Source organism: Manduca sexta, chromosome 20 (assembly GCF_014839805.1).
Source record: "Manduca sexta isolate Smith_Timp_Sample1 chromosome 20, JHU_Msex_v1.0, whole genome shotgun sequence".
NCBI lineage: Eukaryota > Metazoa > Arthropoda > Insecta > Lepidoptera > Sphingidae > Manduca > Manduca sexta.
Window position 1 is genome coordinate 776,278 of NC_051134.1, and position 12,434 is coordinate 788,711.

General features: G+C 32.3%; 1 protein-coding gene across 1 annotated transcript; it reads right to left on the reverse strand.

Annotated features, from left to right (window-relative positions):
• Positions 1–3,381: 3,381 nt before the first annotated feature.
• Positions 3,382–9,557, reverse strand: LOC115444090 (arylsulfatase B). The gene is made up of 8 exons (XM_030169739.2): positions 9,470–9,557; positions 9,319–9,391; positions 8,684–8,843; positions 8,156–8,379; positions 7,149–7,257; positions 6,652–6,804; positions 5,179–5,847; positions 3,382–5,103 (listed from the first exon to the last, which is right to left on the reverse strand). Exons 1-8 carry the CDS (start codon positions 9,487–9,489, stop codon positions 4,724–4,726), a joined length of 1,788 nt encoding a protein of 595 aa, XP_030025599.1. The 5' UTR covers positions 9,490–9,557; the 3' UTR covers positions 3,382–4,723.
• Positions 9,558–12,434: the final 2,877 nt, after the last annotated feature.

Sequence of the window (12,434 nt, forward strand, 5' to 3'; positions counted from 1 at the left end):
TGTTACCGAGAAGTGTTGTTTACTTTACACCAAACATACGCCTGTCTCGCATTATGATATATATAGAGTATCTAGTTCGTTTAATAAAATAAAATGTTATTTTACCTCCTTATTATAGCCGCATTAATAGTGGGGGCGCATCAACGCTGTGAAACATAAGATTTTGGATTCGATTTTACGGCGAGATACAAAAATGTCTATGAAAGTTCGAAAAAACACTTGATAATAATATTATGCAGTGATATTTTTTTAAATTTTCGATATAATGATGACAGCCTCTATCCTTTCTTTTCGTTTCTGCTTTCATATGTAACAGATACAAATATGTTTACAGAGTTTTAATAACGTTATTATATCAAAATAATATGTTAATATAAAATTCAGAGCCTGTTTCCAAGTTACAACTAAAATTTATTTTACAATTATCGTATATATCGGGATATAATGGTTACTATATACATTAGCTGTTTACAGCTAATGTATACTATATACATTAGCTGTTTACAGCTAATGTACATAGTAACCATTATATCCCATTTATTTGAGAGTATAGATAAGATTGTGACTGTTGTATTTGACCGATTTATACATTTAAATTACAAGTAGCATTTACTCAAAAGTTATAAAATTCCTCCAAATCCATTCAGCCATTTATGCGTTAACGTCTAACTGAACATCTTCATTTTCACCTTAATAATATGATTACAAAATAGTAAGACGTACAAGCCATGGTCAGGTCGACTCATTTATAACTCCGAGTGGAAGGCGAGGCACTTGCGGGTGCAACCACTTCCTGTTCGGGGCATCGCCCGCCGCTTCCACCACTCATTAAGCAAGTCAATTGATACATCTTACCGTAGCGATTAGATTTATTTAATTAACAGGAACGTTGGGGATATTAACCTAATAATAATGCTAGTCATATGCAACGTCTTGTCGTTTCACAATATTCTGTATGATTAACTTACACAGTTCAAATGAGAACGAACAAGGCAGTTTTGTGGGAAAAAAAATGTTAAAATACAAAATATAACATTTGCTTTACAGGTATAAATAAAAATATTAATTATTTAAAAGAAATATTAAAATTACATAATGATGGAAACAAAACTACTACTACTAAAATAAATCTTCCAATATAGAATCTAAATATCGATCTAAATTTATTTATCTATATAATCGAATTTATTTGCAATTTTAGAATCTGTTTAATTACGCCGCATCGTTCGCTTTCGAAAGCGAAATGAGCGATAAAAATTGATCGTGACGCGGATCATATTAACAAAATTTAACAATAAAATCAAAGTGGTCGAGTTTAAACATGAAAGCATAGATTTTCGTTTAGGTTTAATTAAATATTGTTATGTTATCTTTGGGGATGGCAAATAAACAATTTATAAAATTCTAGAGTGGTACCTACAGGTTGATTTCCCACCACAGGAAGTGATAGAAACGTGGCAGGCGGAAGTGGCAAATTTCCCCTGATATTCCGTACGGTCAATAGTTCCGATTACGGATTCGTTTCCCTAAATATTTGCAATGCTACCAAGAGTTGAATATCAGAATATTATGGGTATACATAAGCTATGTTAATCACTTTATTTTGCGTGACCCCCTTAATGGTTGCCGAGGTTTTGCTATCAAATAACATAAAGTATTGATTTACTAACCACCAAGTATGTATTCCTAAATCAACTTGCGCCATTACTAAGAGGGATGGGCATTGTTAATCCCATTGTGTTTACATCTCCCAGAACTTTGAATGTTTCTGTATCATAAGTATCTGAACTGAATTCAAGCCTTCGAAACAAAGAGAAATTATTAATTGAGTTAAAAGTAATTCGCCTTAAATTTATAACGGGCAGAGCAAACAACCCGTGTAGAATTTAATAATAAATTTAAATTATTTCAATTGTTTTCTGTGTATTACAATTAATATTGTATTAGTTAGACTTTATCCCAACCGTTGACAGATTTTTTTCAACCGACCCTACTTCCATAACATTGTTTAATTTTTTTAAATAAAACCCAATCCTTTCTATTTTTTTTAATTCGGTGCTACCCAATTAGTATATTAATCAAAAATTAATAGTTTTCAGTGAAAATGGCACAAGAACTAGCGTGTTTATAATTAAATAAAGTAATTAGTCCCGTGCTCAGTTAGTAGTAAGTAGACCAACGGGGCCACGAACAGATCCAACTGTCGCGACGAGTCTCTTGATTACCACTTTCAACTAAATTATACGCTCATTTATATAGATGAAATAAAACTACCGAATGTCCACTTGATTTTTACACTTAATTCGTTTATTCAAAGTTTGTTATTGCGTGTACCCGAATCCAATGCTTTGTTACATTACGATTTTGTTTAGAAAGGCTTTTCGTAAATTGATAAATATTTACCCCAAATGGTCACAGTTTAGGTTTATTTTTTATACTTGGTTGTCATCGTAGTAATGTCCCTTTTATAATAATTACTAAAAAACTGAAGGCAATATTTGATAAGACTATACAAGGGAATAATTAGGACCAATGCTCCTTTACGCAACAGTCGTAAGCGCTGTATTTGGTTGGACTTTTGGATCTCATCCAAAACTAAGTAGCTTCTAATTTACTGGTGTATTTTAATATAATAATACCTGAGTTACTTTACTGTGACACGTTTAATTACTTATTAAAGAACTTTAAGCCCATAAAATAATTGAGCAATAACTTACATTGTTATATTTTTCGATCTTAACATCAAAAGAAAGTTACGCTATTTACATGAATCAAACAAAGATAACAGCACAACCCATTTATTTATATTAATATTCATAAACAACTCAAACCACTTGAGTGTGGGAATCTCATTAACACCGAAAAGTGACGATACTTTTCAACTCATCGCAGGCTTTAATTGGTGTAGCGCGATGACAGATCGGCATCTAATGAAAATGTAAAGTCGAAACTTGGCAAGTGAACTGTTGCTTATTTAGTTTCACACGACGGCGAGTAATGCATAATAAAGTTGTTAGTAAGCGCAGCGGAGTCTGGCTGCAGGCCAAAACAGTTTGTACAACCAGTGATTGCTGTTCGATGATAAACGCTTCTTTTGTTCCACACACGGTGCTACATACAAAATAATGTCCTTCGTGTCTTCCTAAACTATTTGAATACTTGAGACGAGAATCGGATGTGGATGATGTTTTAACGCCTACGAATACGGTTTAATGTTTTCTTACTATTGTTGTCCTTTATCGTTCATTTTCTACATAAATTGTTTGTGTTTTTGTTTATGGAAATGTTTTTGAAATAACAGGAGAGGGCAAATGATTATCATATTTTGTCTCATCATAATTTTAACTCCTTTACATGACGACTCGTTGAAAGTACCAGCTTATTATCTTAAGCAATAATGTACAGCTTAAACTAATATCATAACGAGAACAGATTGATTTCTTGTATATGTGTTTGTTATCTATAAACTCAAGAACTACTAAGCCGATTAAAAAAAATCTTTCACTAATAGAAAGCTACGTTACCCCTGAGTGCTATAGGCTACTTTTATCCTGGAAATGAACGTTAACTCCCAAGACACGAGCAAAATCTAGTAAATGGTAAAATGAAATACTTCCAATAAAACAATTCAATTCCTTTTTTAATTTAAATTCCAGATATAAAAAACATCAAGTCATAACTCTTAACGCAAGAATGAATTCAATCTAAAACTTGAACTCATCAAACATTGGAATCACAATCATGAGTGAGCGGAGTGCTGTACAAATCGTTGAAGACTACTATATTTCTTGTCGACTTGAAGCGTTAGATTAGAAGGCGCTACGATTTAAAAGATTTATTACGGCTATACTGGTTCGATTCGCAGCGTTTACTAAGCTTTTCAATAATGCTCCTTGCTTTTATTGAAACAACAAAATTTTAAAACATTAACAGAATAAGCCGATCACTTTATTAATTTATTTAAAAAATCACTAAGCGTCTTTGTTTATCTTTTATAACTAAATGTAAACATTTTATCTGATCTTGGTTTTGTTTTTAAACTGTTTACTTTAATTTCGAACGCGACGTATCAAATGCGGATATTGAAAAATGCAATGGTGCAGCACATACCGTATTAACCTCGGATATGTGTCTATTTAGCAACAGTGAATTTTTATTTATATATTAGATAATATCCGCAACATATTTTGTAAGTCTAATAATATAATGGATGCTTCGGAGCGCGCAGGCCCGAAAAGCTGACCAATTTTCCTTTTTAGTGCACGCCTTGATCAAAGGACGCCCGGCCAACCGACGACAAAATATTTCATCGCTTCATAAAATTTGTTATTTCTGACCGTTCAAGCAATCAAGGTCGTTATTTAAACTGCCCATAAACACTATTTCACTTAATCATCTTATACCACTACTACACTACACCACTACAGTGTTAAGTGGTTAATGTATTAAGATCTAGATTTTTTTTTGAAAAACTGGAAGGACATCTCGTAGCAAATGGCTTAATGACAAATAAAAAGTTGTTATATGGCAAACATTTTATTTGTTTTATAAAAATATTTTTTTCTTTAGACATCCGGAGCACAATATTATTGATTGTATAATTCCCTTAAAGCTAAGACCAGGTCTTTGTGAGATTATAAATTCCGCAGTCCTTCTTTTTACAAACAAAGCAGTTAATAGTAAACATTTATTTCTACTCAGTTAATAAAAAGTTATTCTTAATTTAAAACAAAAACAAACCACTCATGTTGTCCATAAATGTAGCAGCCAAACCTTTTATATAGGCGCTGACTTTATCACTAAACATATTTAAATTGTAATCGACTAAGTACTGTAGCTCCCCTACTGACACTATAAGTGGAAACTGTGGTGATTGAACAAGTTCTTCGGATACAGTCTTATTATTTTTAACCCAGGGAAGCCATACGTACTCGCGAAGAGCAGGGTTAGATCGGTGGTCAAATTTCGGTTGCCGTCTTGGATTGAGTTGCGACCAATAGTATCGGATCCTTAGCACCATGTAACGCACAATTTCCGGAGCTTGCAACCACAAATCTTGAGATTCGAACGGATCTTCTGTTATGTTAAAAAGACACCCTTTTTCTAAAAAAAAAAAAGTAATATTTAATTATACATTCTAAACAAATAATGTAATAATTTCATATTGCTACTACTAACCGTTCGTAGGTTTGCATATTCCTGAAGATAATTTTCTTCTTTGAAGCATATGCGAATTTAATTCATTTCTTTTCCTGATTGCTGCATCTACATCTAAATATATGTCTAAGATTTCTCTAAATACTTGAGCGGTTTCTGAATTCAACAACGCTCTTTCGTATGAAGGTGGCGGTTTTCGTAAACTAGTCCATAATTCTCCGTAATAATCACTTTTATCTGCATCTACATCTCCAATAATTAATTTAAAGTCTCCGTCCCTATAAGCAGCCCATCCGTTCAGATCATCGATTGTAATCAAGGCACTAGTGCGTTTCGGAATCTCATCACTGATAAGCGCGTTCCATTGGTTAATACCGTCAATTTCTTGGATAATGTTGCCACCAGCAGCCGCTACCAGTGTAGGTAACCAGTCAGTAACATGGAATAATCCTGGCCAAATTTGTGGTATCATAGAATTTTGCCATACTATTGCGGTAGATTTAACAGCCCCTTCCCACGGTGTACCTTTAGTTCCACGTAGAGGATAATTTGATCCATAATTTTTAAAATCCCCAGTAGATGCAGCGCCATTATCAGAAATGAATATGAGTATTGTCGAGTCCAACATCTCTCTTTCAGCTAAAGCGGCAACGATACGACCGATGCTTCTGTCCAAAGAAGTCACCATACCTGATTATAGAAAAAGAATAAAGATTATTTTACGCGGCATTTTATTATGTATTCGCATAAAATTCTTACATAAAATCAGTTCGGCAAGTTTTCGTGTTAGACATAAAAATAAGTGCGTTTGAAGGAAGTTCCAATAAGTTAACGTTATTCTTCTGTGTTTTGTTGTTTTATGCGCGCATATTTAGTTTGAACAAAGTAAGTAGTAAAATATAATATCTGCGAATATAATATAATTTGTATGACACAGTGACGATAAATGAGTTATTGAAAATATTTAAAATAAGGATAATCATATTTAGAGCCTGTTTCGCAACTTTTGAGCAAATACTAATCGTCACATAATTGTGTAAGCTAACTTAATAAAAAAAGTCACACTATAATCCGTATAATCTGTTTAGTAAAATTTATTTGAAACTTGTGGAACAGGTCCTTAATATTATATTTCAATAAGTATAGCAGAGAAGCCCATCGTAACAGTCTGATAATCGCTCTCGTTAATGAGTGCCTGTAGTATATATAATATCAAATAGCACCAGATACTATTAACTATAATAAAAGGCGCCGCTATAAGCAGGCGCTATAATATTATTTCATAAAAATAAGTTTTTTTTTTTTTGAAAATAGATAAAATTATTTGTTAGCGCAATAGAATATTTCAACATAATATTACTAACGAGAGTTATACATAATAGCAGTTTTTAAGAAAGAGTGAACTGTAAAACAGAGAATCGCTGGCCAGTAATCCAAAGCTATGTAAAACAAAACCATGTTGTATGTAATATTGCAATGTTTATCCACATTTACCTGCATATAGTTTCCGAGCAGGATGTGCTATATGAATATTTTCCTCAAGAGAATCTTCTGTTGCTTGGAGGTTCACCGAACCACCACCAACATGAGGCGCAGCATGAGCTACGTGTAGATATAATGGTGTCGAGGTATCGTGGTCCCTTATTACTAAAAAAAATAATCATTTAATGGTACTTTTATGAAACGCTTAGAAAAAAAAATCGTCGTATTTCATTGAAGTAAACAGCACTCAAACAAAGCTTTCAAGTCTTTCGAAATATAATTTAATTTCTTACTCGATATTCATGATTCATAGAAGCAAGTAAATTAGGAACGTTTTAAAATTAATATCAAAAATATCATCATTCTCGAGACGAGAATACTTTCAAGAAAATTATCTTGCAAACAGTTCACCTGTAATTTCGAGCACTACACAGAAGTGCTTTATACTTAGTATCTATATATTCTCTACGAATCTAAATCTTAGATGTAAGAGACGTCTCTCCACTTACTTTGTACGGCGTGATTTGTAAGAACATCCGTAAGATAGCCCTTTTCCTTTTCAAATGGTTCCAAGTTATTGAAGAAGTCCAAACCGAAATATTCTGTGTCGTTAACTCTCTGTAATTATTTTTTATATTAATGTAAGGAAAATAAAGAATGATAAATTGACTTTTTAGTAATGTATTTGAACTGTGGACTGAGATTCCGTGTGCCATTCCCAAGTAGGAAAACTAAAACTTATGTTTGTGTTTTGGATTCAAAAAAACAGGAGTAGGACATTAGAATCTATAGATACATTATTTGGCATAAGAAAATATTATTTGTAACGCGTCGAAAAAAATATAATATCAAAAAAAATATTCTATTTCAGAATAACAATAGATACGATTTTAAATAGCCCAAATAGTTTAATACGTTACTAATTATAACCGCAAATTGGTAGTTCACATCCAATGTATTTTACTCTACCAGATAATTGCGAAGCTTTTACGTCAAATGGATTGGGTTTCATTTTGTTGTTACATGGGTCATTTATCAGCGTGAACCTACTTTCATTAAAGTACGAAACTACTTTTTAAACAAACCCTTTTACATAAGTTATTCCGATTAAAGAAAGTAAATGCAGGAACGAATTACAATTTCATCTTGTCAAAAAAAAATCTTTTAATAAATTTTAATGGAAATTCGATAATCTCAATTTTTATTTTACCAACATTATAAATTCGAAAGATTGTGAAAATGTTTGGACGTTTGTTAGAAGTAAACAAAGAAACAGCTGAAACGATTTAAATAAATTTGATATACGGGTAGACGTCGTACTAGATTAATACATAGATTACTTTTTATTTCGGTAATTTGCTTCCATAGCAAACATTCAAACTTTTAATCTGTTTTTTTTTTTAAATAGATGGCGCTGGCGTCTTGCAAGTGGTGCTATGGCCATCTAGTGTTTTATGTTTTTTGCGACGGGAAAAGATTTTCACGCGGGCGGCATCAGATAGTATATCATAATTACCTCCACGTGATAATAATTGTTGTAATCAATGCCCCCACTAACAAAACCGCGGAATGTGTCAAAACCTCTTTTTGTTGGAAAATAATCCTCCCTTGAATTTCCGAGTTGCCACTTGCCAACTAAATGGGTAGTGTATCCCAATTCTTGTAAATAAGACGGTAAGAGACGCTCCGAGACGGGTACGCCGCGATCCTCAGCGACTGATATTGAAACGCCTTGCATGCCTGGAATTTTTGAGAAACATCACCATTGTAGGTTTTACAGTACTTCATTCTCCTATACACACACCGGACTTTTAATACATAATAATGTAACTTGTTTGTAAAATACGGAAACATCCTGATTTATCTTCATGCCTAATAAAATATGTGTGGACGATAAATAAAATTAAGGGTTAATTCAGCACGTTTGAATAAACAATATGAGAGCCTTCCAAAGAATTTATTGCGTTAAATTTGAAAACATGTCAAGTTTCTCTCTAAGCTTGTCCTTTATTTTAATCGGTAAATAAATCTGTCTCAAGCTCACCCAGTCGCATGGAGTATTTTCCAGTAAAAAGAGCGCTTCGAGACGCCGTTCCTTCAGCGTCCGTGTAATACTGCTCTATTATGATGCCTTCGTACCCGATAATATCAATGTTGGGCGTCATTATTTGATCAGATCCGTGGAAACTTACGTCATTTCTACCCTGGAAGTAATCAGCATTAACCATGAAGTTATCAACCTAGTTAATTAACAGTGATCTAGGGATAAGGCTTTCATGTTCTTCAAATTGACCTAGCTCGTACTCTATGCAGTGAAGAAGCTCTTTTGCCGATTTTTATCAATCTTTCAGGATCGTGAATTGTCAGTGAAATATACATATTTTTAACTCAATTGGTTAGGTATATCTACCACACAAAGTTTAACACAGAAAAACCTTTAGCCTTTTTTATATTACATTTTATAATATGATTTTATTTATTTATAATGCATATTAAGGCCTATAATAAAATATATTAAGGCAAAGGATTTATTTTTTTTACACAGTTTTGATTTTTTTGCGTGAGCTCAATGTTATGTTAATATGAATGTTAAAATGAAGTACCTATTTTTTGATCATATATTAACTAAACGAATCTGAAGGAGTCATGGATAACCTATAAAAAACTTAAAATTCTTACCAAATCATCAGCAACTATAAAAACTATATGAGGTTTGTTTGCTGCTAACGTTATAGCAATTAAAGCAAATGAACTGAAATAAACAAAACGATTACATATTAACACAAATACGTATTAGTTAAATATATATATATTGGAAGAAAAAACTCACTATAACAATTTTGGCAACATTTTGCGAACCTTTTAATTTTGACCACGGACTGAAAGTGACATATTCCATTAAATAAACCATAAGGAAATAATTTAATTTTAAGCACGCTACAAGCTTCAAGCGGAATACAAATTATTACTCCGTAACTAGTTTTTCCTGTGAATTTACGAGCGTAAGAGTTTTGTTAAAAAGGAAATCAACTGTGAAGACTGAACGTTCCCAATACGAAGTAATTATTGTTTTATTTTTTATTAATCTGATCGTCTAATTTAACGTTTATTTTGACGTAAAAGATTTATAAATTTTTTCGTCCCAACGTAAAATAGCAGATTTAGTACAAAATAACCAGAAAGCACAAATCAGTGCACAACACACATTTTAGTTTATTTTAAGAAGTCTGTATTCAAGAGCACTATCCTCTTCGCCGTCACTATCACCAACTTCAATAATAAATTAATAATTATATCAAATAATAAATTCATAATTAACTAATAATAACTTGTAATTTGGAAGTACTTTTGGATGTGGAAAAATATTTTTCCGCTTAGCTTCTGCCTCAGACCAAGCGCCAATTGAAACACTTGTTCAAATTATAAAATTACCATTATGGTGTACATCTTTGTTTTTCTGTAATGACCGTGGATTGTACAGATAAGACACTGCGGTTCCATTTATGTAACATTTTGTTGTACGAAAACAATTATATGGTTGAACTACACGACTTTAGTTCTTTCGTATTTGCTCTTATATCTTATGGTTCAAAATTTTATTTTTAAAGTTTGTCACACATTTATGACAATCCGTTCGAAGCTTGTCATTCTTATTTTACATTCCTACATATAATAAATATTTCTTAAGGCTTAGAATGTTATTTAAAAGGAATGTAATATAAAATGAACTGATCTGAACTGATGAGTCGGTGCAACTACTGGACATAATAAGCCTTAACATCTCATGTCTCAGGATGGCGAGCGCAGTGGGATATCAGACAATACTTTGTAATTCAAGGTGTTGGGTGTTGTTTCTTCTGTTTATGGGCGGTTGAATCTTTACCTTCAAGTGAACGGCAAGCTCGTCTCGATATTGAAAGCAATAAAAAAAATAACAATGAATAAATTAAACAAAGTATAGTCCTATATTTATAACATTGCCCAATATATTTTCCAAGATTATATTACTTATAATGTTTCACCTCAATGCTTGTAAGTCTTAATTTAAATGTGGCCCAAAGTAGCTAGTATGTTTACTTTTAAGGCAAACAAGAACAAATAAAAAGTACCGTTTTGTTCAACTTTTTGCTATAAAACAACAATTTGCATGAGAAATGAGAGCATCTGGCTTCATGAGTTTCTATATTAACAAAACAGACAATGGAATCTTATAATATAGGAAAGAAATGTGAAGGTTAGTTTAAATTTTCTATAGAAATCAAACTTAATAAGGAAACTTTGATTGATACAAATGAAACCTAATTTGGAATTCGGAACATTCCAGACCGCTATAGCTTACGTTAATTGGATCTTTATGGAGTTTTGCCTGTGGGGCGGAGTTTACGCTTTCAATCAATCTACTTGTCTAATAAAATTTTCAAAACTGACCGACAACATACCAGAAACTCTGACTACATCTGTCATCTGACTACTTATCTTGGCAACAATTTTATTTAGATAATAAGCACTATTAATTTATTTTATCCTAAAAGCCAATTCTTTTAATACTTTTTTATTCATAAAATTCAATGTGGAATGCGCTGACTCCTCCAAATTTACCTTGAGTACGATATCTTAATTCGATACACGCAATAAAGTCCATGCAATCATAGAAAAGGCTGCATGCCACTCAGTATAAGAAAATTATTATGATAAAGGGCTGACATTAACATTTGTTATATAAAATCCCATTTTGCAAAGTAAAGCATTGTATCTTTTTCAGCCAACATGCAGCATACATTCACCCAATGCTCAGTGTAGGCCTCTTGTAATGAACGCCAGGTTGTTCTGTCCAGGACAATCCTCACCCAGCTTCGTCCCGCCGCGTGGACCAGATCGTTGGTCCATCTCATTGAAGGCCTGTCCCACATAGCAGCATTGTATATTTATGTTTATTATTTATTTAAAAATGGAATCCGTCAGAATTGTAACTAAAATTAACCAACATAAGGTAAAACTGCCAAAATTTATATTTCATCACAAATAGACAAAAAGACAGTAACGGGTAGGTACTGTTAAATATGACGATATTCAAAGTGTAATTTATCTTGAAGTTCTAATATTAAATTCGAAAGAGCGAACGTTGAGCGCTTTCCTTGCGAAGATCACTTCTCACTTGTTGTTGATTACTACTTTTATACTTACATAACGTTATAGAATTTTGTTACACAATTTTTTATACGTATAAAATTACCATAAATCATGTAAAAAAAAAACTCAATGATGCAACTTACCGAAACTACATATCGTATATTACATAAAATTATTAATTGTATCGATCGACCCAAAAGACGAACGTAAACAAATAAAATTTATGGTAGTGAAAATAATTCGCGAGGCTGTGTAGATACTTATTGTAACTGAGCTGCTATCTCACTGTATAAAATTACTATTTGGGAGCCAGAGGACATTATCATTCTGTATATTATGGCAATAAATCGGAAATGTTGCAATTTTAGTAACTCCAGCTCCGGTATATTTTTATATTATGTTTACAATCCAACTACCAATAAATAAGGCAATTTTTATATAATTTGTAGTAAAAGACATTTAATATTTAAAATAGCCAAAAAACTGGAGTTAATAATTAAACGAAACCAAAAATAGTAAAAATTCTGGTGAAAAAAAACGAATGTTTTATGTAAAACAGACCAAAATTGGCGAAAATACAAACAAAACATATTCTGTGTGACCATAACATATACGCGTGACGTGCACTTTGGCTTCAAATTAAAATTGAAGGTTTATACGCGTTT

Coding starts and splice junctions, on each gene's coding strand:
- LOC115444090 (XM_030169739.2), bottom strand. CDS start 9,489: ATGTTGCCAAAATTGTTATA. Junction 8,844..9,318: donor TTATAGTTGCTGATGATTTG/GTAAGAATTTTA, acceptor GATTACTTCCAG/GGTAGAAATGACGTAAGTTT. Junction 6,805..7,148: donor TACAAATCACGCCGTACAAA/GTAAGTGGAGAG, acceptor TATTTTTTTTAG/TAATAAGGGACCACGATACC.